General features: G+C 44.5%; 1 protein-coding gene across 3 annotated transcripts in view; it reads left to right on the top strand.

Moving 5' to 3' along the window:
• Positions 1-27,202, top strand: part of SEMA5B (semaphorin 5B) — a 278,168-nt gene that overhangs the window by 139,895 nt on the left and 111,071 nt on the right. For all 3 annotated transcript variants that reach the window (XM_087732767.1, XM_087732768.1, XM_087732769.1), the window contains one exon: positions 15,219-15,318. In XM_087732767.1, the coding sequence (XP_087588893.1) occupies positions 15,219-15,318 (100 nt within the window). The remainder of the gene's footprint in view (positions 1-15,218; positions 15,319-27,202) is intronic.

Genomic DNA, 27,202 nt, shown 5'->3' with positions numbered 1-27,202 from the left:
TCAGACATGAATTTTTCACAGAAAAAAATAATCTCTCCTTCCCTTTCACTGTTCTTGTTCCCTTCCTCTCTTTAATGGTAAAGGGCAAAAACTGGTATGACTTAATTAGAACTTGACAATTATACAAGAAATAAAGATTTAAAATTGCAGACACATCAAGAAAATGACCTGTATTATCATCTGGGTCTCTTAAACCTAAGTTAGATTCAGAGTTATTTTTTTTTTCTCAGCACCTGTTTCCTCGTGATTGTTCATGATACAGTTCAATCTTGTATTTTCTGCTGCAAAGCTCAGCTGGAAAATACACAGGAATAAAATTAAAGGCACCTTATTTCCTCTGCACATAGTATTTAAGTTCTATGGAAGAGGGCTCACACCTCCAAAAACACATCTCAGTTCATAATATAATTCACCTTAAAGCTATACCCTGTTCTGATGCCAGCACAAGCAGGTTTAGGCTGCAAGGGGAGAGAAGCAGGGGAATCTACATCTTATGTGCTGTTCCAAATTGCTCTGGGGATGTCTCCTCTTAACAGTGTGGCTCATGGGCTTTCTGAGTGTCTCCAAATGCATCATCCCAGGGATCACAACCTGCTGTACAGTGGGAATGCCGAGCTAACGACTTGAAGAGTGACCCCAGCAGCAGCTCTTCTGATGCTCCCGCTGCCAGGGGAGAGGATTATGTTACACCAGCAATTTTCAGTGGATGGGCAGTAATAGTAAGTAAGGCCCCAGACCATTCAGTCATACAGGACGCATTAATTTACTGCCAGAATGAATAGATGAACAGAACAGTTTATGTTACAAAGGGGTTGAATAGCTTGTTTTTCACAACCTTGAGAGCCAGGCTTCGCATGGCAAGACAAATGGCATGCCGTAACATGTTTTGTGTTCTCCAGTCTTCAGTTCCCACCTTGCTTGTGCTCAGCCTCTCTTTTTATTCTACTTTCCCTCCAGATTACGATATTCTTAACATCCAGTTGGCTGGATAATATCCTTGTCATGGAAGAATCCAAGTAAAACTCCTTTCTGTCTACTTTTTAACTTATTTCCTGAGCAATTCTGTATTTGCTGTGCCTCATATCTTGCTTATTGTATCTCATCCACACTTGTCAACTATCTGTTTGAATTGATATCTCTTTGTATTGCTATGGGAGGGGTAAGAAAGAGAGAATACAGTACATGACCTACTCATTTAAGCAGAAAGAAGTCTACTTATGCAAAATGCTTTTACTTTGTCTGTGTTCGGACCTGAAGAAATGCCTGTTTCCTTACAGACTCCATTCCCCAAACCACCTGCCATTACTTGTGACCTAGAGAAAATGGTCTAGACAAGTTGAGGGACCTAAATTCTGGTCCTAAATGTGCTTATTTTACATGCTTAGGATAAACCTTGTGCTGCCCGGGGAGATGGGGGCTGGGAAGGGGCTGTGGGCTGAATGATTTGTCTTGGCAGACTACATAGAGATTGTGAGGGACAGGCTAGGAATTTGTGCTGTGAGTGCCGTCCTGTGTGTTTGCACAGTACCAAACTAACACAACGGTGCCCCAATTTCCCTCGGGCTTATAAATGATGCTCATTGTACAGTTCACCAACAATAATAACGTACCTAGTTTGGGCTTTCCGTAATTAGATTCTTCTACTCTGTGTTTATAGGAAATCCAGTTAAAGTTTGATTTCCCTTGTTAGATCAATAAGAAAATGATCTTTTACTTCCCAGGAGCCTGTTTCTGGTGTCTTATTACCTATTTGGTTGTGAGTGGGTAGCTACATTAAGGCTCTTGCATGCTTGTTTGTTTTTCGGTGAGTTGAGAAATTAGTGAAACAAGTCAGGTATATTCTTAGTGCATCCTTTTTCATTTATACATGCATGTACACACGCATACAAGTCCCGTTTCAATAAACAGTATGTCGTGCCAGCACAGCTCCACTGTGGATCACTCTGGTAAGTCAAACACCGGAGAAACTGTTTCTAGTTCCTGTCAGTCATGCTCATTTTTCTTGTCTTTTCCATATATATCTTATAACCAATAGATCCCTGCATTCGCAACTGGGCTATGCCCTTGCCATACTGTCCTGGTTCTTAGCAGTATCCTTCATTGTTATATAGCTGTTTCTTAGACATAAAGCACCTTTGCTATCATTAAAGGCATTTGGAGCTCCTTTGTAACAAGCCCCTTGGGAAAGCCAGAAACATCTTCTGCCACAGCAATACTATGTAAGATTTGTTATTTCGAGAGCCAGAGCCATGACTGACATGCATATAGGTTTGTAATGGGTGCAGAGTGCTTGGTTTCAGCTTGTTTACCAAGGAAGTGCTTAAAAGTTTGCAAACTCATCTGTGTCGTATGAATCACTTGGATGTTCACAACTTCTTTACTGGAAATGAGTTGTAGACAGGTTTCCACTTGCAGTTTCTACCATTATTTATTTCTCATTAGTTTTATCCATTAAATCGCTATGCTCAGGAAAAGTATGATAGAGTTCCCGGGTTCTTCTCTGTTGTCTCTCCCAGGGCTTTCTTCCCCTCGGTCATGGCAGTTAGTGTAAGCTGGAAGAATTTGTCCCTGCTTTAATAATTGCAGCCTCTCCACAAAAATACCTCAGCTGATCCCATGCTGAAGCACAGGAGAGAGGTGGACTTGGTTAAATCGCTTATATCCCAGATCTTCTCAGGACTGCAAATCTCAGCTCTGCAGACTGTATCATCTCGGCTGGTGTGAGTTGTCAGTGCGCAGCATTTGACCCATTGTCTAATCCTCAGTCTCTCCTAGACGCGGACAAGTTGCTCTGTCTGTTGCCTCAGGTTTTCAAAATGAATTAGTTTGGGAGTGTTTAAATCTGGGATTTTACTTCAGACTGTCTGTAATTATTCCCTCCTACCAGATGAATATGATTCAGGTTGCTTGACTGTAGCTTGCTATATATTTTCTCAATATTTTCTTTCTTTAAACAACATTTTATTGAAACGTGGCCAGCTTCAAACACTGAAATCTGTGGGGAGCAGTTAAGTGTTCGCTTGTTGTATTGAAAGCAAAAACTGTTTTAACTTTGTGGGCTGAAGGATAATAGGGTATGATTTATTTCTTTTGAAGGTTCTTGACGTTTTACCAAACACCCCCACTATTGTTGAACTGGTCACTGATACATTATTCCCTTTACTGTATATTGATGGGACAAAAGCACATTAGCACCCATCAATTCCACAAGCCAGCTAGGACAGCCCTGCAGGAAATTCTGATAAAGATTTACACTTTTCTTGAGCAATTTTAGTTAACGAAGGATGAAGATTGTGGGGTGAAGTATGAGAGGTATATCTGGCTAAACATCAAAGGGAAGGCAAAATACATTATGGGAGAATTGTCTTCTAGCTCATAGCCTTGCTGCCCTTCAGTCTCCATACAGGGAGTCCAAACACCATTAACTAATGATGGAGTGTTGACTGGAAACTGGTGGCATCCTGTGGGCGCTACAGAATATTTGACCTTCACTGCATTTCAGTACAGATTTTGTTTCCATTAAGCAAGGCTTGTGGCAATTTTCTTTTTAATCTTGAAAAATGGAACTGTGGCAAATTAAGCCGATATTTTTTTCTTTAGGGTTGATTTAGAATTTGTTTGAAAATTATGACTAATAAAGCCATACATATACAGTGGTTAGGGAAGTAATTTGCTCTCGGGCAAAACTTCTGAAATTTACACCCAACAGCTCTGAATATATTTTTAATTCCATAATAATAATTATAACAATAATGATCCTAGTTCTTTGACACTTCCCCATTCATGGTGTCCAAGGCACTTCACAAATAATCGCAATGATATTTGATTGAAAAAATTATTCCGTGTTCTGTTCCTTGGGGCCTCAAGAAGAAAAGGGGTCTTGGAAGAGTGCCCTTCATTCACAAAATGCTTTAGACAGAGCAAATCATGACAAGCAGGAGAGAAAGCGAAGACTTTACAGTGAAGCTTCAGGAAGTAAAGTGATTGAGTAACTCTTACATATTGGAGTGAGGGAAGGCAAAACTTTAAAGAGATAAAATAGCTCAAGTGAGGGAGCAGCCTCTGACCACGAGTGGTGGTGATGATGAGAGGGCGGGCATGCTCAGCAGCAGGACTGACTGAGGTGGGCTCACAATGTGTAGGAACAGGTACTCGGAAGGTCACCAGCATAGTATGCATGGGCCAAGGCCATGAAGAACTCCAGTCCACAGCAGAGCAGCTTATTTATATTTTCCACAGGTACCGCTGGTGTAACTGGGGCTAACAGCAGCAGTTAAGAGCAGCATGTGCGTGGTCCTTTCTTTGGCCCAGTGGCTGGATCTGGGACATAGAAGTGGGCTGCCTCTTTTCAGATCCCAGGCAGCACCTCAGAGAAAGGAAACAGGGTGGAAAGCAAAGCAAAGTGCTTTTCTTCTTTTTCTGTGGCTCAGTGCAAACAAAGACATGCCTTACAGAGACCTCATTCTCAATTTTAAAGTTTACTTAGCTTAGTTCCCTAACAATAAGTTTGTGAGGCAGTGGTATGGCAGAACTCATTTATTTAGCACATCTGCTTCTGATGAGTGTTAATATATCGCATTCTCCTAAAACCTTCCATTCAAGGATGTCATTATGCTTTGATAAAGTTCACTTTAGTACTAACAATCTCGTAAGAGATATTATTGTTTAATCATGCGGGGTTCACCCTGGAAAGCCACGAACAGTCTCAGCTCAGTCAAGCACTTAATATGTACTTACCTTGAAGTCAATGGGATTGCGTACTTGAAACCAAGCATATGCTTATGTGCTGAGCTAGGCCGCAGTCAAAATGCACAGCACTGAAACATCAAATCTGTAAATGGAAAACCTAGCATATCATGTTGTTTCTAGAGTTCTGCTACCATAGGTCCAAATGGCCAAGTTGTTCCTCTGACATGGCTGAATCATAGAATCATAGAATCATTAAGGTTGGAAAAGACCCTTAAGATCATTGAGTCCAGCTGTTAACCTAGCACTGCCAAGTCCACCACTAAACCATGTCCTCGAGCACCACGTCTACCCTTCTTTTAGACACCTCCAGGGATGGAGACTCAACCACTTCCCTGGGCAGGATGTTCCAGTCCCTGACTACCCTTTCGGTGAAGAAGGTTTTCCTAATACCCAACCTAAACCTCCCCTGGCGCAGCTTGAGGCCGTTTCCTCTCATCCTATCCCTTGTTACTTGGGAGAAGAGACCGACCCCCACCTTGCCACAACCTCCTTTCAGGTAGTTGTAGAGAGCAATAAGGTCTCCCCTCAGCCTCCTCTTCTCCAGACTAAACAACCCCAGCTCCCTCAGCTGCTCCTCATAAGACATGTGCTCTAGACCCCTCACCAGCTTCGTTGCCCTTCTCTGGACACGCTCCAGCACCTCCATGTCCTTCTTGGAGTGAAGGGCCCAAAACTGAACACAGTACTCGAGTGGTTAAGAAATCCAACATGTTCCTGGACTTTCTATAGGATTAGCTGGATGAGAGTCTGTGATCTGCAATACACAGTAGACTAGGTTAGAGGTTTTTATGATCACTTCTAGCTTTGGGAGGTGCAGATAAAATCCTGAAGAAACTTTTGTGCTTTGGCTTAAAAAGCTCTGACTTCATAGGTGATCCATTCTTTCCTTTTTATAACATTGGGCAATCTTTAGAATGTATTTTAATGGAAGTGCTTGAGCTGCAAAATTCAGATTTGTGTTTTATACATGGGTATTGCTCTGTTTTACAGCACATTAATAAAAGAGGTGGAGGTCATGGGTGAAATGTGGTCTTTGATAATCCTTTACTATTATTAGCCAGCTTCCAATTTAAAAACACTGATCCCTATGAGAACAGGTTCATTTCAAAAGTCTTTCAGGATTTTACAGCCTCTGCTCCGATTCATTGGTGTAACTGACTCATGGTGGGACCTTTGTCCACAGAAGACAGGAGTCCTCATAGGCCTGGCTGGCTAAAAAGTACAAACTGTGCGTTTGACTTGGCATTTCCAGTTCTCTGGCGAGCCAGCAAAGAAAGTCAACTTCTGTTTCAGATGTTCATCAAAATCAGATGCATCTGCTTCTGTAGCAGATATGGCTACCTGCAGGTGAAACTCATGGAGAGTTTAGCCATGCTTTCTTTGCTCCATCCTGCATTTTCACTAGTAAAACAGTTGTCCTGAATCTTGCACCATCTCTGCTGGCACATGTGGCTGGTTTAGACATGTAACTGTAAGGATAATTTAAAAAAATTGCCCCCAGATGTGGAGGAGGCAGATTGAATGATGGTTGAAAAGGAGTGTTTTTTCCATCAGACTGCAGTGGCTATAGGAGCCAAGATGCAGCTTGCTTTCCTGTCTGAGAAAAGGGATAATACTGATCAGAATGTCATAGGAAGCTGCAAGTGATGCATGAACACTCACCTTATCTTTCTCAGCGAGGGAGATTGCGTGACAGCTGCAGGGCTTGTCTCAGTGAGCAATGGATCACAGTACTTAAACACCCTGCAACATCCTTAAGAAAACAAGAAAGCTCTGGGTTTGCTGACAGTGGGGCTGTGTGTGGCACTGGTTAGCCGAGTTTCAGAAGGTGGTGGTGGGGCACAGAGCTATGGCTGCGTGACACTGTGCAGTGCCACGTGGGGTAGCAGGCAAGGTTTTCAAGGAGGGCTGTTGAGGAGGGGGGGCAGCGTTAGGGTACTGTTTGCCCCAGTTGGCAACCTGCTGAGGAAAGCCAGATCCGTTCTTTCCACGAAGTCCTGTGCTGTGTAGACACACACCTTTGGTCCTGTTGATCTCAGACGTGGCAAACAGACACGCTCATGACTCATGGACATGCATTCGTATCCTGCAGTCTTGCAGCACTGTGGCGTCTCCTCTTGCTCTTGATCAGCCATTGCCAGTGAGGATCTGCAATGCTGGATGTTAGTTGGGGTTTCAGGTCTTGTGGGGGTCTGAGCAACAGGAGCCATGCTGAAGAGGGAAGAGGCTCTCTCATGTTACAAGACTTCTTTCCCGATCCTCCACCCTGATGCCTGCAGACTCAGGGAGTGGAAGTCTCCTGGCTCTCCCCTGGGGCAGGTCTTGATTGAGCTTCTGCCTGCTCTTCACCATCTGCAAATAGGAACCCAAGTGAAACAGAGAATGGGCCAAGACTGGCCTCTCTGATGGAGCAGAAATGCTGAAGAACTGTAGAAATGTGCAGAGTTGGGAATGTGGCTCGCAGTCCTTCGATCTCCTTCCTTGGGGGTGGCCCAGGACAACTTAACAGCACACTGTCCCATATTGGGAGTGAGCACTAGTTCATGCTTATTATCTCGTGTTTTCTTTACCTGGGATTGAATCCCTGGGTTCTTCCTGATAGACTGGTGTGTTTTGCCAGCTGCTCCATGCTAATAATAAAAAAGTAAATAAACAAGCAGTCATAATTGTACTTTTGCAAAAATTAGGTTTGGACTAAGTTATTTTTTCTCCGTATTGAAATGATTTAGCAACACTTGTTTTGAAGAAATTATTAAAATTTAGGAAACAAAGAGCCAAGATGCTTGGTATGCACTAGCAACAGTTAGTGCCTCATGTACATCATGTATTTTACAGATAATTAGGCTTTGATGCACTAGCCAGTATCTCTAAACCCATTTAACAATTTAAAGCACTGAGACACTAAATATTTTCATGATTTGCCCAAGGCAGAGAGGACGCCAATGTCAGCGCCACTGGGCACTTGGGACCATGCCTACTTCTCCAGATGTCATTTCTCTCTTGGGATGGAAGAAGCTCAGCAAGGTCAGTTCAAGGAGGAGCTGTAAGCAGTGAGGGGAGAGGCACAAAACAATCTAGATTTGACATAACAAGGCTCAGTGCCGGGTCCTGCACTTTGGTCATAACAACCCCATGCAATGCTACAGGCTTGGGGAGGAGTGGCTGGAGAGCTGCCTGGCTTTTCTGCCAGGAAAAGGACAACACACCCCAGGACCTGGGGGTGCTGGTTGACAGCTGCCTGAACATGAGCCAGCAGTGTGCCCAGGTGGCAAGAGGGCCAATGGCATCCTGGCTTTTATCAAGAATAGTGTGGCCAGCAGGACCAGGGAGGTGATAGTGCCCCTGTACTCGGCACTGGTGAGGCCGCACCTCGAGTCCTGTGTTCAGTTTTGGGCCCTTCACTCCAAGAAGGACATGGAGGTGCTGGAGCATGTCCAGAGAAGGGCAACGAAGCTGGTGAGGGGTCTAGAGCACATGTCTTATGAGGAGCAGCTGAGGGAGCTGGGGTTGTTTAGTCTGGAGAAGAGGAGGCTGAGGGGAGACCTTATTGCTCTCTACAACTACCTGAAAGGAGGTTGTGGCAAGGTGGGGGTCAGTCTCTTCTCCCAAGTAACAAGGGATAGGATGAGAGGAAACGGCCTCAAGCTGCGCCAGGGGAGGTTTAGGTTGGGTATTAGGAAAACCTTCTTCACCGAAAGGGTAGTCAGGGACTGGAACATCCTGCCCAGGGAAGTGGTTGAGTCTCCATCCCTGGAGGTGTTTAAAAGATGGGTAGACGTGGTGCTCGAGGACATGGTTTAGTGGTGGACTTGGCAGTGATAGGTTAACGGTTGGACTCGATGATCTTAAGGGTCTTTTCCAATCTTAACGATTCTATGATTCTATGATAACTTTAAATGATAACATGTCTAGGTTACTATGATTATTGTGATTCCTATGGCTCTGTGAAGGTATGATTTGAGTCTTTGGTTCTTTTTTTTTTCCCTTCAGGGTGGTAAAGAGCAGAGCCTTTTCTTCTGTCTCCTTCTATTTCTTGGTAGCTGAGAGATGGGACTATTCCCTTTTTCATGATACCAAGAGAGAAAAAGTCTTATTCTTTCTTCTTCCAGTCATCTCCTATCTACATGTTCTTGGACAGGCTGGAGAGGGACATTAGGAACTCTTTTGCTTCTTGGATCTCATTGCAAGGGAATGGCTCACTGCAAGCAGCTATCACAGTGACTCTCAGGCCACTCACGGGTTAGCTCATTGTTTCTGTCATCTGAGGAGGAGTCGTAGTTGGCCAAGATGGGAAGAATTGATTGAGTGGGCAGAAAATGAGGTAGAAACATGTCTGGGAGGTGAAGACTGCTAGAAAAGAAAGCAGGAGTGGGAGGGGAGGTGAATGTGGGGTCAGAGGGGTAAACTGAGTGAAACCATGAAAATGCTGGTTTGGCCCATTTTGTAGAAAGGGTTGTACTCTACCAACAGCCCTGTGAGTCCTCATAACTGTGAGTGGAGATCAGAGATTTAAGAAGGCAATGAAGCTAGAAATTGCAGCAGTTGGGATGAGGACATATTTAATGTACAATTAAAGATTTCAACGGATCAGGTTAAAGAAAGAGTATATCAGTAATGAGGTGGAGGTGGTGATGGGAAGACAAGACAGCAGGGTGATACGTACGTGTAGGAGGGCTTTTGGGGTAAAGCCAGTTTGAGTTTTTTGGCCTCGTGAGTAAAGTTGAGCGCTGAGTGCTGACACATTTGTTTGCTCAGCTCTGTCTGTACGGCAAAAGATTTCTCCTTCCCCTGATAAATTTGCTGAATTGTGGAGGGGTTTTGCATTGTGGAGGCTACTTTTACATCTCAGCATGGGGTAGGAGTGAAAGTTATTTTCCAAAGACTATTGCACTAACCTGTGGTGTGACCTACAGCAGAGAGCTAAAATTTAAAATGAGGCTGATATTAAAATATGATTCATTGTCAGTCTAATAAAGATAACACTGTAAGCAGACTTTAACCTCTGTGCATCCTTGGATGTGTCCACACTTGCTGCATTTGAGAAGACAGGTGGTAGCATGGGTAGTCATTAGCCTTCCGATCTTTGGTTACAGCCTTGTTTGCTTTGTTTCTGATGGATTCTGGTCAGTGGCCCACACAGAATGGAAACTGTGGCCTCAGTCTTAGCAGGCAACTGTCTACTTTGTGAAAAATGCTCTGAATGCTGAGGATAATTGAAGCAGAGGATGGTGTGAGATGATAGGTCTGATTCTGAAAAGGGGACATTTCATCAGTCTATATCAAGAAGACAGCCTGAGACCTTACCTTAAGTTACAAAGTGATTAGCATCTGTTGGTCATTGTTGGGTTCCAACACTGAGAGTCCTCCAGGCTAGTGGGTGGTCTGAAAAAGATCTAAGTCGTTGAGTACTTGGAAACTGGAGTATCTGCCAGTTGCTATGCATGGTTTGCCCTGTGCCAGGGCTGAAGCAAACCAAAAGGACAGGAGATTGTACAGTTACAGAAGTCATGGCTGTCATCTGTGACTCCCCAGGAATGCTGAAATACTCACACACAGTAATTAAACATGCCATGAACTTGTAAGCTGAGTTGAGAGAACTTATAAGAGACCATACTGAGGCAGTAAGGGAAGCACTCAATGTGTGGTCAAGTTAACACTGCACAAAAGTAAGTCTGAATATCTGCAGAACAGGTATTTATTTATTCCCACTGAGTCTGGCAGGCCCCCAGTGCTCTATGTATGCTCTACTTCATTGCACAAGCCTTTTCTTATTTTACAGGGGCTTTTTGTAATGTATGTGGTTCAGGTTGTCTTTTCTGGAATGAGGTCCTTGGATCTTCCTTCTTGTTTAACTATCTTCCTCCCTTAAGGTCTTTTTATGATATCTTTGAAGCTTTTCTGTACAATCCTCCTGTTTCAGCAGGAGATGCATGTTTCTGCATGGTGGCACAACTAGTGACTATACCTGGCACTAGTCATGAGGAGCTATTCCAGAATAACTCGATGTGTGGACACCTTGAGCAGTGACTACACTGCTACTCAAAAGTATGAACAGGGCTCATACAGACATGCCTGAGTTGGCTTTCAGCTACCCAGCTCCAGTATAGATAATGACTTTCCAACTGGCAGTGTGGTATTCATGTTGGGCTGCAAGCTCTGCCAAAAACACAGGAGAAATACTTGGACGAGTAATTCAAGCCGAGGTTTTTGCTCATGCAGCCTCACTGGTATACAAAGCTAGCTCAGATAGAGGCATGGATAGTTTGTATGTGGGTATACCCTTATTTTGCACAAAGAATCCTTGGTCCTGTTTAGTTTAGCTTCTTTTGCTCCAGACTAGGAAATCCATGCTGAGAATTATTCTGGAAGAGATGTTCTTGAATAACACAGTGGTTAGCCATGCTCCGTGCACCTAGCAATGGCTTTGCAATTTCAAGGCATGGGCTTTTAACCTCTCTGCTCTTGCGTGGTGTGTGCTGGATGCACAAAGCTGTTACAGCCTGCTGGAGATGTGAGCTACAAGTGGGCTCAAGTGAGATGAAGCAGTAAATGCTGTCCTTCAGAGGGAAGTCTCCACTCAGTGTTTACATATTTCTTTCCTCCAAAACACACAGTGTAAGGGTGAGGTGGGGAGCAGCTGGTTTTGAGGAGATGAAGGCTCAAGTATTACCAGGTTTACCACATCTTTAGAAGCTGATCCAAACCCCATCAAGCTCAGTGGAAAACCGCCAATGATTTGAAGAGCCCCTGGATCAGGCCTTTAAACCCAGCTCCTGCAATTTGGCACGCCATCCTTTGTGCAGCTGACTAATCCTCGTCCTGTACTCTCAGGAAGCTGGTGCAGAGCAGCGTGCTAGCAGGCTGTAGGGACCACCCTCCGAAATGGCAGAGGGCCTCTTTTCACCTTGTCTTATGCATGCATAATAGCTTGAGCACAGCTGTGTCTGCAGACTTACATTTCCTGCGAAGCTTTGTCTTCTTTGCAGCTGGATACCTGAACCACCTGGAGCTGTGGAGGGACTTGCAGGGCTTTAGAGGCTCTGAATCAGATGTCTGGCGATGGACAGTGTTGGAAACTATTAAACTTTTGTTCATTGGTCCTCATGTGGAGGAAGTGAGAGCATGGATCTTTAACCCCCTGGAAATGATTAGAGATGAGGAGCACAAAGGAGGCCTTGATGAACATTTTGCCCCTAAGCCATGTGGTTCCTAGCTTTCCGGCTCCTGCTGCTGACATTCAAAGTCAGGGCCTTGGTTTTTAATTTTTCAAACTGTTTTTCAACAGATACTTTTGCAAATGTAAACATGCCCCAGCACTGAAGGTTTCCAGCCAAATTAAAGAGTCAGCACTGGAAAAATCAGCTTTCTGAGAGAGGTCAAAAACAAGCTAACTCTGGAGTTCATTGGGTCCATATGTGTAAACTTCAGCTAATACGGGATAGACGCAGGGCAGCACTTCCCTTGCAGAACTGAGCCAGTTTCAGAATGAAAGGCTGGAACTGTCCTTAGGGATGCCTGTGGTCTGAGCAGTAGATTTGAATGTGTCGAATGAAAAAAGGCCCATGTCCTGACTCTTGGTCGCATTTCCATTCCACTTTATCCCTTCCCTCTTAACAGGAAGAAAGAAGGTTGGGAAGGAAAATGTGCCATTTGGCATTAATTCTGACAACTCACATTTACACATTCTTATCTGGGACCATGCTGGGTTTAATAATCTCCAACTACATGCCTATAAAAGCTTAATTTTGCTATGAGGATGCATGCCTTGCAGTCTTTAATTTAATAACTGGGAAGGGTTTCTTTGTAAGTTGTACCACCTGCAGTAGTAATAGAAATCAAGACACCGCCTGTTATTTCTTGGGCTTGATAGACATTTCAGCCAACATGGAAAGATTCAAGCCACCTACTGCCTTTAATTTTTTTTTAATTATTTTTACCTGTAATTTGTCAGAGTTTGCTATTAAAAGGAAGAACTGATGAGTGCACCTCTCTGAAGCGAGGAGCTTTTGCTTAGAGCAGCAGATGAAGAAATATTCTTCCTGCCACTGCACTGTAATAGTGGGTTAGTTAGTAGGAAAGAGTTGGTAGGAGAGGAGGTAAAATGACAAGAGAAATTATGGCCTAAAAGCAGGGTCCTTAAAAGGTATCATCATTATATAGCAATCCCTTAATCCCACCCCCATCAGCCAACAGAAATGCCAGGAGATCTGCAGCACATGTCAGCCAGCTAACCTGCCTGAAAGGTGTTATTGTTGCTGGTTCTGCTGCTTGGCTCAGAAATGTCTCTGCAGCTAAAGAGCTACAGGAAAAGAAGACAGAGCCCCATTAGTTAGGAGAATGCCAGAGGTGAAACTGCGGTGCCTCCCTGGTGCTAGTACATCATTAAGGGTCCCAGAGGAGTGTAGGAGGTGGAGATGCTTGAAGGTTGGACGGGCTGAGTTATTCCTTAACTCATGCCTTTTCCTTGAAGAGCAGAGGAGGTAAATGTGTTGTGTGTGGTTATGCAGTGTGACAGGAATGCTGAGAAGGGCTGGAAGCCTCCAGTTCCTGGTGACAGGGTTTTTAGATTGCGAGGATGGAGGTCTCATCGTTGGAGAGGCCCTGGCAGTGTCCAGTGAGGCAGGGCATGGGACTGGGCCTGATGGTGTCCAGCTCCATGGTAAAGGGGCTTAGGAGCTGTTATGAAACATGGTGGTGTTCAGGGCAGAGACAGAAGCTCCACAACAAGGTTCTGCTTTGGAAAGAGAGGCAGGATGAGTGGAATGTAGGGATTTTTGTATGTGTTTTCTTAAGATTTTGGTAACTGAAGGGCTTGATTAGGTTTCATCCACCCCTGGAGGGAGAAGGGACTTGAAATTGCTCAACAAATATCCCTACGTCAAAGGTTTTAAACCTCTGCACATCTGTAATCCTACAAAGCACGCCAAGATGCCGAAGGCCTTAATGAGATTCCTCATCAGCATTGTCATCTCACTGCTGTGGAAAGGGGAACTAATGCCTACAACAAAACATTCAAACCTGACTGCCTTCAGTGAGACTTCTCAATTTATCACTGGGGATATAAAATGACAATGGAGCATGTTTTTTCAGAGCTCTTTTGAGCTGATCTGACCTGCATCATTATTGTTATGAGTCATCAGGTCACTGGCCTGTGTATTGGTATCCTGTTGACATGAGGCCAGAAGATATTACCTTTCTTGTTGAGCCTCCTGGATCTTCAACATCCACTCCTTGAATGAGGCAGGGTTCCTTCTCAAAAGGTCACAGAGGGGTTACAGCTATACTGATTTGGTCTCATTTGTACCTTGCTTCCTCAGATATTTGGTATTCTCTATGTATTTAACAGCCAGAGTAGTTAACAGTTGGAATAAATTCTCAAGAGAAGTCCTCGCAGTGAAGCTGGATTACTTTCTGAAAGATTCACATGAATCTATCCATCCTCATAGTAAAGCTGGATGACTTTCTGAAAGATACATATGAATCTATCCCCAGTTATTTTGTGCAGTAAAGGTGTAAGGTGAGAGATTGAAATTCTGTGATCTGTGATAGAGACAAGGTCAAAGCTGGTAACTGTACTGAAAGCTGGAATTCTGTGAATGCCCTACCATCATGCCCGAGAGTACCCTAAAAAAAGTAATTTAGCTTTTTCTTTAAACAGGTGTATTTTTTATTATATCAAGACTATCTGCCCTAGATCTCTCAAGTGATGTTATTTTAATAGATGTAGCTTCTGGAAGAGCTTTGTCTTCACGAGCATAGCGTAGCCAAATCTATTGCTTGACATTTAACCTGTGTGATTGCAGTTTGGACAATTGCCTAGATTGGCAAATCCAAGCTAGTTGATAGAGCCAGTCTCAAGCTTGTGCAATCTCTCAGCCACAAAGACGCTGTGGTGACCCTCCCATCTGAATTAAGGAAAGATTTAACTGATAGGGATCCCAAATGTTAGGTAAAGTGAAACCTAGAAGAGAACCTAAAACCTGAAACAGAAGGTAAAACCTGTCATTGGAGCAGCCAGGTCTTGAGTGCAGATCACTTCTACTCTAACTTGGTTTTCAGCTGAGCCCACCTTCTCTTTCTGGAGGGCAGCAGCTTTCCTTTGCTTAGCACAGTAGGCAAGGCTACGGAGGTGTCACAGCAGGCAACCTAAGCCCGTCACACCATTTAACCTTGGCACTGCAGATGGTTCCCCAGTTTTAAGAGCAGGAAAATCGAGCTGCTGTTGTCTCTGAAGCCAATACTGACACTCCATCTTGGATGTGAAAATAACTGCTGAGACAGCCCTGTGTTTATGTGCGGTTTTTTGCACATTCTGCGGAGAATCAGAATAAATAGAAACCCTTTAAACAGATTATTAATTAGCCTTCCTCTGACAGATAACTCAGTAGGAAATCCATTAGTGGATGTCCGGGTGAACTCACTGCTTCCAGAGCAGCTTTATTGTTTCTGCTTTCTCATTTTCCTTGCAGATCTGAAGCCCTGGATGTCGAATTTCACCTATCCAGGTGTGCGTGACTTTTCTCAGCTTGCACTGGATGCCAACAGGAACCAGCTCATTGTGGGAGCAAGGTAAAGATAATCTTTTAATTAGTCCAGGGTTGCTGCTCAAGCTCTTTCCCTTCAGGTTCTCGCTTCAGAGGAGAGTGTGTTTCCAGCTTATGTGGCCAGTGTCCCCCTCAAAAAGAAAGCTATAATTTATGTAGAGGGATTTAGACTCCTAGTATAATTGCAAAGAAGAGAAAATTACTAGAATTTTTAAAAAAAAAAAAGATGCAATCAAAATGAGTGGTTAATGAAGCAGAATGCTGGCACCTCCCTTGGTATCGTGAATGTTAGAAGAGTTATAGTAAATCATTCTGCACCATCCTTCTGCCAGCACAGAATTTGACTTTATGGTTTATTTTCCATGGCCAGACTTTCCCTCTGTACCAGGTTCACCTACACACCTTTCTATAACTCGTAGTGGCAATGTACATGATTGCTTTCTTCTCTTTTAGAATTCACTCCACAACCTGTTCGCTTCATCTTGCTGATACAGCCAGATCCTCACCTAATGCATTTTGGTGCAACTCTGTTGTTCTGGCCCATTGTATATAATTAGCATATATTTTCCTTTCTTTTTAAACATTATTTTTATTTAGGATGCCATAAGAGGAGGGTGGAAACACACCAGATAAGCATAGGCAAGCTCTAACAAATTTAGAGCTGCATTTGTAACAGGGAAAAGAACTATGGTTCGGTGAAATAATATACGTCAGGAGTGGCTGAATCATGAGCCCCAGCAGCAAGTATTTTTTATTGCATAATAAACAGATAAGACAACCCAAAAAGAAAAGACTAAGCATGGTCTAACAAATCAGTTTAAGTATAACATTTAGAATCAGATAACATTGTGGTAGCAGTCTCTGCTAGTAATGAAAATGGAGGAAGAGAGTGCCTTCTTCCTGGGTTACTCAGCATTAGAGGACAGGGAGGTGAGGAGCAGAGCTGGAAGAACTCATGATACGAACAAGAGAAAAGCGCAAGATGTGTAGCAGAGGGAGAGATTTTTGCTCCACAGGGACAACTGAAGTGTAATTTAATATACATTTTCTGTGTGTATTTGTGCAGTAAATAATAAGACTTACCTTCCTGTAGCTGTTCAAATTGCCAGAGGCCCTCTTGCTTTTCATACAGAAACATTTTACTTTTCAAGCTGTGGCTTTACCTGTGCTGGAATCTTTAACCAGCAATTATTAATATTTATTACTTCAGAATGGCATCGCTTTGGGGATGGCCATGAACAGTGCCTTCTGCCAGGCATTGCACAAACACAGGCACGTCACTCTGAGGAATTTATGGTTTACATAATTCAGCTGCACGGCGTGTTTCCCCCGCGCAGCCGCTGCTAACGCTGACACGCTTCACCCCTGCTCAAACCCCAGCGACACATCCTGGAGGGAGCCTCTGTCTCTGCAAGCGTTTTTGTACAAGCGTGGTTAGACACGAGGCTACAATATCATTATAAACAGGGGAATGACAGCAAATTTGGCTTCCAGCTGGAGGTACAATATATTGCAGTGCATTGCCTCATGAGGAAGCAGTAACAAGTATTTATAGAATTTGCTTGGAAAAGTCAGTTTTTATGAAGCCCTACCCACCTGACTGGGAGACTGAAAGTTTCGATGGTGCCACACAGCTCTGCTGAGCAATTCTTGATAGAGTTACGGGAGATGTCGTTTGCCAGGGTGGGTTTTTTGGGTTGGACGCAGGCTTGCTGTGGGGAAAGCGGGGAGTGCTGAGCCCTTTCCTTCTTCACCATCTCATTTCCACCCTGTGCGAGGTGACAGGGCGAGGTGTGTGAATACGGGGGTGTGGATGGGGTCCTCAGTGCTGCACAGCTCTGGGCACGCTGAGCTCCTGGAGCTGTGCCAGAGAAACGGGAATGGGAAGGAAAGCCTTTTCTGTTCCCTTCTTCCCTGATAAATCCACACCTTGTTCTGGACTATTTTTAGGGGTGATTTTTTGAGTCATTAGTTGCTCGTGCACCATCTGCTTGAATTTGCAAATGAAACAATACCTCAAAGAGATAGGAGCTGTCTCTATCCATCTCTACAGGGTGTAATTTATGAAACCTAAATTTAAATGTTAACCATGTTTAAATGTGCTACTGTAGATCATATTAGTAGTAATGCCAGCTATTCTGGGGTTGTGGAAGGAGTTTGGGATCAGGGTGGAGTTTATAAGTACTCCCACTTCTCAATTTCCTGGTTAACATCATTCTCTTAGGTGATAGCGTTATAAATTATTTCAGACTAGTTCTTTCTGTCTCTATTTAAAAGCAGTATGACCTCACCACAGCATCTCTTTGGCTTAGTTCATCCTGCGTTTCAAAGCTTCACAGAAAATGCTTCCTAGAAGAAAAGAAGATCCTGGGGCTCACGAGGGTTTTTGGTTTCAGGAATTGGACACAGCGTGACTGAAACTGTAAGAGGTATTGAGGGCATGCCATGCAGACAGGGAGCTGGAATAACACGAGCCTCAGATTTTTAAGCTTTATCCTTATCTGAGAGCCCTCCCCAAATGACTGGTACTGTCTGAGTGCAAACCAGAGGAGTTTGATAACTCCGCTGACCAAACACCTGCCAAGTCAAAATCCCAGAAACAAAAGAATTAGTTTCAAAAGCCCACCATGGTTTCTAAGCAACGTATTTACTTGTCACATCATTTGTAAAATCCAAACACTTGCAAGTAAGGATATGAATAGTTTAGAACATTGTAAATCTCACACTACCCATATTATGAGCCACATTTCATTAAGTATAAAAACACACATTTCAAAAATTCATAACCTTCATTTTGACTCATAGTTTGCATGTTTTGTTTTTGCTTTAAATGTAGTGTTAGTATTTTAATGTACTGTTTTTCTTCTGTGAATGAGTGATTGTTTTGAAATATGTGCTGCTTTTTTCAGCTTTTTCAGTGCATGTGATTACTATTTGAGCTTATTTTAATGGGAGAAAAAACAATTTTCTAGGCCTCATTATTACTGAGAAAAAACTTGAAAATATGATCTGAACAGCTCGAAAAATAAGACACATAAATCCCCCCATGCATTAAAAAACTGATAATTTGGGGAACTTGAATCCTGCTTTTTCCGTGCTAGCTATATCAGCAATGCCATTTTTGTCCAATTGTCCTGCTTTTTGCAAAACACTTTCTTCTTTTCATCAAAAATAAGCCTTGAATTTTTCAGACCTGAGAAACCTTCCAAGTCAAAGCCAATAAAGGAGCTGAAATGGAAACTGATTGCAGCCTTGACTATGTAGAAACTTCCATCCCTCTCTAATAGCATGATCTGGAATGCTTATTGTCTTTACTTTCAATCTCTTTCCCATTATTAGATTTCAAATTTAACTCTGCTATAAAGCATTCCTAGTGAGCAGTTTGCTTTTATTAACTGAGGGTCTATTTGCTCTACCTAAACATCTGAAATCAAAGAGTAATGGTGAGGAAATGGGTGGCAGTTTCTCGCAGATTAGTGTCACATAATGAGCTATCGTTTTGAATTATAGACACAAGTTGTACATATGCTGCCACGGCAGAAGAGCCACAGAGGAGATTATTCTGGTACCAGAACAAAGGCTAGGAGACTGGGACACTGCTCTTTTGTCAGTAATACAGCTGGTGAATGGACTGGGAAGAACAGCTTGAATGAGCTGCTGTATAATAAATGGTTTAACAAAGGAGATAAGCTGAATTTCCTAACTCGATGGGCAAGCAAAAGAGACCTGTGTTAAAAAGTGGTGACTTAAAAGATGCAGCTGTTTGAATGGATGGTATCTGCTTGCTGTAGCTCAAGGTCAGATCTAGACACTGTCAGAAACCATGGAGAGCAGCAGCCTGCCTGGCAGACAGACAGCCTCAGACCCTTTGCCTCCGCCAGTCTGCCCGTGCTGTGATGGGGATGCTGGAGGTGATGGTGGTGGGGCAAGAGGAAGCCTCCATCCCCATTCCCACAGGATGTCCCAGCTGAACTCTCCAGTGTTCTTCCTTTGCCCTTTCCCCTCCCTCCTTCCTTTCCCCATCCATAGCAGAGACATGCTGGCCTTCTCCCATCCCCACGGCAGTGATCTCACCTGCATGTTGGAGAAGCAGTGCTCTGCTCTCTAACCTGTGCTGTAGGCAGGGTGCCCAGTCCCCGGGGAGGGTGGGTTTGGCGGAGCAGGTACAGTGCGTAGCTGTGACATCCCACCTTCTCGAGGAGATGTACTCCTTGAGACTATCTCATTACTGGCTGGGCAGAGACAGGAGCCAGTAAAGAAATGATGATATGAAAGACCCTGCTTGGAGTCAAGCCAAAAAGCATGCCTCAGAAGAGCTCGCTGGCAAGGAGAACATAAAAGGTTTAAAGGAGGATGGTTGAGACACTGTGTGACAATCTGGCACGACAGCAAGCTGAAGGGAAACAGCTTGGACAACAGGAGGACGGTACCCAAACAAATGGCTGCACAGAGAGTGGCTGGGAAGCCCTAAGGGAAACATTTGACTTTTCCCAGAAGGAAACTGTGGGGGTGTCAGCTCAGGGCAGTAGCCTGCTGGGGCTGCGGATGTGAGCGGCATGGCTACAAGGGCTGGCCATTCGCAGCGAGTGGAGGTGTTACTGTAGAAAACCAGCCAGAAAGCATCAGGACCAGAAGTCCTCATAGTTCTACCTGCCAAGGGGGCTGTCAGCTCCATCAGGAGATGGGAAAGGATCATCTCTCACGGCTGTTGTACAGGAAACTGCAGCTCAGGAGCCCTTGTCACAAATAGTCATTACCAAGAAGAGCCTGGAGGTGGAGGATAGTGAGCAATGGCTGCATCAGTGGACTCAAAACTGGCAAGTAAAGTGCACGTCATTCCGGACTGCCAGACTTCTCTGCAATAAATGTCAAGCGACTAAGCTGCTGGTGATGCAAGGCTGGATGCTTTGGTGGGGGTGATTTTCGTACTTGATTTAGAGCTGAACTGAATGTGCCTGTTAATGCCAAGTAAGTAGCTGCAAGAAAGGAGATACGGTTAGTTTGGGGAGCAGGGAAGGTGCTATATGAACTTACAAAAGTTGTTTTAGGGGGAGCAGCTCAGCTTGGGCGCACCCCTTCCTGGCTATTATTGCTCCTGGCTGTATAAACATTAACCCAACTTTGGATCATGCAGGCTTAGGAGCTGAAGACTGAATGGAGTGACTGATGTCCCAAAAGAGTTGCTTCAAGTTGCAGCTTGCAGAAATATGGCAAATCGTAAATATACTCTAGGACCCTCAACCAGCAGGTTTGGCACCCTGAGTTTATTGAAAGTCTCCGGTGTATGATAGATTAGTCTGTCAGACACCAGGTTTCATGCAGATATCTGGCTGAACATAGGCTCTTTCCTGCCTGCTTGGCAGAAAGCTCCAGAGCACTGCAGTAAAACTCTCAAAACCTGTGCTGCTTGGAAAATATCACTCTTACCCTTGGGCACCTTCAATTCTGTCCAGATCTGGACTGCCACTGAACCCTGAAGACAATAAGTCTCTGCAGGTTATGTTGCCTGGGCAAAAAGCATTTTGCAGACCAGGAAATTCAGTGGCAGAAGTTGGGTCAGAGTTGATCCACAGATTTAGAGTATCAGTGTTGGGTCTGTCAAGAATACTTTCTGTTGCCAAATGACCAGGGCCCCTCACCAACATTTATCCTCACAGGGCTTCTGTGAGGCAGGAAAGCACTAATAATTTCACACTATAGATGGGAATCCGAGGCCCCGAGGGATTAAGAGCAAGCCTGCCCCGTGAAAAGGCTGCGATGCTGAGACAAGTGAGTTTATAGTAGAGCTGAAAGGTAGTGCAGTGCTTCACCTAGCACAGTTACTCCCGCAGCGAGACTACGCTTTCTGAAGGTAGCAGTCAAAGTCTGCACAGCCTCAGAGGTCTCTGCACTTGGCTGATGTGGACGTAGCCAAAGCTCTTCTATGGACTCACAGAAAACCTGTGGCAGAGGTGGGATTTGGACCCTTTACTGTTGTATTTCCACCTGGTGGTTTAATCATTTGCTCTCAGCCTTGCACCTCCAAAGAAGACATAAGCCTTCAAAATGCTCATGAAGGTCTGTGAGTCCCATACACTCACACTGGGACAGTGGGGCTCCGGCATGGCTGAAAAAGTGAAGTCTCATATAGCATGGAGAGGCTAACATGCAAACAAGTTAACATTGGCCACAGCCACATGGGCATAGCCAAAGGTTTAAATAGTCCACAGGCTTGTCCTGTTATCAGCCAGGAATGACATGCCATTCGTCCCTGACTGCAGGATTTGACTCGATACTTTTCTGAGACAAAATGACTGAGCTGAGTTACTGCCATTTCTGATGGCTCACATTAGTATCACACTGTCTTACGCCAGCTTTACCCCCTACTAAGTCACGTTTGGCTGAGAAATTACCTTGCCAGTTGAGGTATTAATGAGGACGTGAGCAAGCAAAGAGCATGATAATATTTTTGATTATATCCAGATCGTAGGAGGGTAGCTGAAAGCGCTGCTGCAGAGAAACCTAGAAAAACAAATACCATCCTTTCTCACTGTGATTTTTCCTAGCAGACAAAAGAATGCTCTAATTAAAGTAGCATCCTTGTATCGGGGGCTGGAGGGGGGCAGATAACGTGGTGATGTGAGAAAAAAAGGGAGAATCAGTCTCTGAAATTACCAGAAACTTTCAAAGGACCACTGATGTTTTTTAAAGAAGCTGCCTGACCTGCATGGTAAAGAATATGGTGAGGTGAGAAACCTGTGATTAGACATTGCAGCTAGTTAAATCTGTAAATGGGGGTGCACGGTTTCTTTACATGGGGAACAAAAGTGTGATTTAAAGTGTGGGTTTTAACCTCTCTAGTTGAGTTTGGGATAGTTCAGAGGCAGATTTTCCTCTCTGATACTGTGCCAGGTGAGGTCAGCTCAGCCCTTGTCTAAGCGTGGAGAGGTGAAGCCCCACTGGGGTGTCTGTTCTTACCTATAGAGTTTGTTTTCTTCTGCTGATCTGCAAGGAGCCTGAATTTGCCATACCGCAAGTGTGTGCTGTCCCTGACTTATATGCCTTGGGGAGGAGGGGAAGAGGTGTGGACAGGAGAAGATGGAAGGAGAATTTTTGTAATTATGGGATTCTGGGAACTTTGGACACTGGCCCAAATTTTGTTCAAAGTGTAATTTTTTGTTCTTAGTTAAAATTTGTGCATTTGCTTGAGCACAGAATGTGAATTTTAATTAACTCAGAGTAAACAAATAAAATAAAATGCTATGCTGTGGCACTGTCAGGTTGCTGGGCCGGACCAATGCACAGAAGAAGCCACAGCTGTAGGAGAGCAAAGAGGCAGCTTTGCCCCGGGTGTTGTACGTGGAGAAGAGGGTGAAGCAGGGGCAGTCTCTGGTCTGTCATCTCTGCTGGCAGAGAAAATAGCTGGTCCTTCAAATCGCCTGCAAGGCAGTACCATCTACCTCTCTGCAAATGAACTCACTGGTGTGGTAGTCCATGCACTTTTGCCCATCATTGGAGGAACCAGGCTATCGTCTGACTCCTGGCCAGTGCCTGCGCAGCCAGTGCTGTGTTGAAAGGCAATCTTGGCGCAGCGCAAGCTGATAGGAAGCATCCTTACACAGCAAATTGCAGGCCTGACTGGAAAAATATCTCATATTCCAGATAAATGAAAATTGGTGATACCCTATCACAAAAGCAGCCACCCATGAGAGGCTCGCTTGCTTTAGTAACACACTGAGAATAATTAAGTTTGAAGATTGTATTTCAGAGAGTGGGATGCGAGCAAACACAAGGTCAGGGTATTTTGGCAAAAGCCTTGGAGGCTTGGACCTAATGTGTTTTACAGCATCACCGGACGGGGCTGCAGAGCAGTATCCTTTTGCATTACTGAAAATACTCTCTCTTGCTCTGGTTAAGTTGGTGATATGTCAGTTTTATATGGCAGGGCTCACCACAGTGACTTGCATATCACTTTATATCCAGATGTTTAGGTGCTAAGCCTACTGTTCTGTGCCCTGCAAAGGTATAAAAACCACAGCAAAGAGAAGGGATTGGTTGGCAATAACTTAAGCTCACCAGCCAACTCTATCAGTATTTGCATACAAGTCGTGTTGAACTCATCCAGAGTTTGAGGAAAGCCTGACAGAACTGAGCATGTTTATCAGCCTAAGTAGGCAGGTGCGGGGGGTGCCAGGGAATATTTGAACGATAATCAGTGCATCAGAAGAAGAGGAATTACACACTTTGGCTTATGAAAGCACAACTAGAAGTGATGGGCAAACAGGAGATCAAACGTCCCTGTATGGCTAGGGGCCATATCAAGGTGCTGTAAGTGCTCTGTGACTCTACAAAGTGGATGAGAGGGGGAGAGAAGAGCTGTCAGTTGCATGTCAAGAGAGACTTGAGGTGGCATGTGGGATAATACGTGATGGTCTGAGAGATGGACTCACTCTTCCAGGAAAACAGGAACAAACCCATACATGAGTTTTGAAAATTTGGCTCAGTTTCCATCTCTGAGGTTTTGAAGAAACTCATCTAGTGAAACAGAGGGAGGGAAATGTAACCAAAAAAATATGGAAATTGGCCCACATTTTATAAATATGTTCAAACAATATTACCAAAAAAATCCCAGTGCCCGTTCTCTGAAGTGTGTACATATGGCTACCCTCCAGAAAACAGCTGGTTCAAGGGAGCGTGGCAAACACTGTCACCCCCAGGGAGGTGGGATCACGTTGGAGTGAGGCTGTTCCTCTCCTGCCCTGGGGAAAGAGAAGGGCCAGAGACACCAGAGCCAGCTTGCTGCTCCCCTTGAGAGCCGACGGAAGAGGGGACACGGCTGCGGTCCAAGGGCCGATCCCCCTCCCGCTTCTCTCTCCCACGGCAGCCATCCGACTAGATTTCTGAATACTGGTATAGGCGAAGGGTGCCACAGCTATGCTGTTGTCCTGCGTGCTCTGCAGCTATAAGCATCTGCCTCTTTTGACTCTCCCTAGAGCTGGCCCTGAGTATACAGCATTGAGCCTGAGCGGATCTATGCCGTGCACCCTGTGCCATTAAAGCTGATGGTCGTTCTCCTCCATTGACTGGAATATAGAGGATTTGATTTGCATCCTTGTTTCCACTGAGAAGTACTAAATGGGCCTCAGTGGCAAGCCAGAAACAGTAGCTGGGACCCTGGCTTAATTTGGAAGCTGCTTAATCAGAATGATATGCTGCTTGCATAAGGAACCTCTTCTAAGAGGATGCTCCTCTAGCTCTGGCTGGATTTATCACTGAGAAATGTTGCTTTGGGAAAAGCAATTGCTCATACAGCAACTGCATCATATTACTGTATGCCGTTTAGTATGGTTCTCTGTTGAACATCTATTGATTTTTAAGGAAGAATGATGTACCAGACAAGTTTTTCTTCAATAGAAACAAAATTACTGGTGAATAAGGATTCACCTTGTAAGGGAGATGCTGGCTCTCCACTTTTTCTCCAGCATGTGTATGCCAGGCCCTTCAAATGAATCACTGGAGTAGCATTTGCAAATGGATCATCACATCACACTCCAGGGCAGGCTTGTAATTAACTCCTTCTGAGAGCAAAGGCCAGAATCATCCTTCAGGACCTGGGTTTCTTGGGATGGTTGACTAGTTCAGAAATGTAGATAACCATCTGAGAAGTTCAGCCACAGCTGGACCTGCGTAGAGGCACTGTGTGTTAATCTAGCATGAGATTTGGTAGCCAAGAGCCCTGGGGTCTGATCTCGATTCCATCACTGACTTGCTGTGTGCTTTGGAGAAGGTCATTTAACCTTTCTCTGGCTCATTTTCTCCATTAGTATAAGGGAGGAATGATACTAACCAGCTCCCGGGGAGTTGTGAAGCATGACTAAGCTGTGTTTGTCATATACTGTGGACATACAAAGTATATCTAAGGCCTCCAGGAGCAAAGATAGGAAGAGCTGACAGGAGTTGCTGGCTCCTAGCCCGAGGCTCAGCCCCAGCACGTGGCTTCCAGGAGTGCCAGAAGGGAGCATTAGGTTTGTCACATGCATAATTCTGTGTCTTGTTTCATATCGCCCAAAGGACTCTGTTCTGTTAATTATTTTTCTTATTATCTACGCTGTGAGTTGTGAGTCCCTCTTGCAGACCTGGCTCCTGATTGCAGTGCAATCCCCTCCCTGAGGAGGGGAAGGGGAGAGGGAAGTGCTGATCTCTTCTCCCTGGGATCCAGTGATAGGATGTGTGGGAATGGTTCAAAGCTGCACCAGGGGAGGTTTAGACTGGATGTTAGGAAGCATTTCTTTACCGAGAGGGTAGTCAAACACTGGAACAGGCTTCCTAGTGAGGTGGTCGATGCCCCAAGCCTGTCGGTGTTTAAAAGGCATTTGGACAATGCCTTTAACAACATGCTTTAACTTTTGGTCAGCCCTGAATTGGTCAGGCAGTTGGACTAGATGATCATTGTAGGTCCCTTCCAACTGAAGTAGTTTATATTGTTTTGTTCTGTTCTGTTCTGTTCTGTTCTGTTCTATTCTATTCTATTCTATTCTATTCTATTCTATTCTATTCTATTCTACAAGCACAGGGAATGTCTTCCCAGAGCACCACAAGCCCACCTGAGTCTCCAGTACCTCACCTGGGCTATGCTGGATGCCTGTTTCAGTGCAATAATAGCCCCCAAAAGGGAGAACAACTCTTCACTCAGTTCTCTTCAGCTTTCCCTAAATGTATTTTTTTTGCATGATCCAACATTATTATCAGCTTCTGTTGGCTTTGTTTCTACTTGCAGGGTAATTGTCTGTGTACAAAGAGAGGGGGCTTGAGATAGCCTGCCCTGTAACGAGGGAGGGGTAAGCTTCTCACGTCTGCTGTAAGGTGCAGGCAAGTGGCGACACGCGAGCAGGTGTACATGTCTTGTAGTGATACAGACCAGCTGCAATAAGGCGGTATATTTTTGGTCTCTGTGCGTGTGTCAGAGGCCTGAGAGGTTCTGGTGGTGGTCAGCATTAGGAGTCTCGTGGCTCCCGATTTCTAGCAGGGGTTGTTCTGAAGCACAGGGGGGTTATCTTACCTGCTTGGTGTGTGTGGAGGGGGACAGAGTTGGGAAATGTGAACAAACCTCACTCATTTAAATAGAAAAAAGAATCTGAAGCTAGAGTAGCCTTTCATTTACACCTATTCAGTCCATTGACTGCAGGGATGTTCCTCCTGATCTACCACAGTAAAACTGAAAAGAGCGCTCTCTTTTAATTAGAAGGAAGCACCTTTTAATCAGCCAGCACAGTGCTGACAGATGTAGTGCCTGAAAGAAGGCACTGAAAAAGAGGCCTGAACGAATGTCTGAAGCGTGTTGCAACCCTTGTAATTTCAGAACTCCTAAGAGGAAGAGTCTCTGCTATTATTCAAGCACTCGTTATGTGGCTTCCCATTGGAAAGGCTTAATTTGTCTTGTAGCTCTGTTGCTCCATGGCATCGTAGACGACGTACTTTTTGCCTTCACTGTAGATTGTTTCAAGGCCAGGCAGTGTGTGAACAAGTGCATGGGCATCATGTTACAAAGTTCATCCAAGGTGCGCTTGGCTGTATGAAATAAACACTTAATAAGCAGCTTTGACTTGGGAATGTCATGGCAAGCAGATTTAAGTGGATATATTCTTCCACCCCTTCTTGAGACACATCTCAGCTGCTCTCCCGCTGTTCTGGTACGTGTGCTTTGTGGTACCAGGCACAGTGCGCACTTAATCATTTTACAAGGCAGCCAAATACAAATTACGAAGCCAATTAACAAATGCTTTCATCTACAGGATTTATACTACAGCTTGGCTCTGTTCATACACAGACTAGCATAGAGGGCCCAGTTTGGGAAAGTAATTCAGCATCTGCTTGATTTCCCTAAGAGTAAATGGCACTTCAGCACAGGTTTACATGCTGTGCCCGAACTT

This window comes from Nipponia nippon, unplaced genomic scaffold (assembly GCF_047370975.1).
Source record: "Nipponia nippon isolate SJK-2023a ecotype South Korea unplaced genomic scaffold, ASM4737097v1 scaffold_5, whole genome shotgun sequence".
Taxonomy (NCBI): domain Eukaryota; kingdom Metazoa; phylum Chordata; class Aves; order Pelecaniformes; family Threskiornithidae; genus Nipponia; species Nipponia nippon.
Note: the sequence above shows the minus strand (reverse complement) of the source record. Positions and strands in the feature narration are given on the sequence as shown.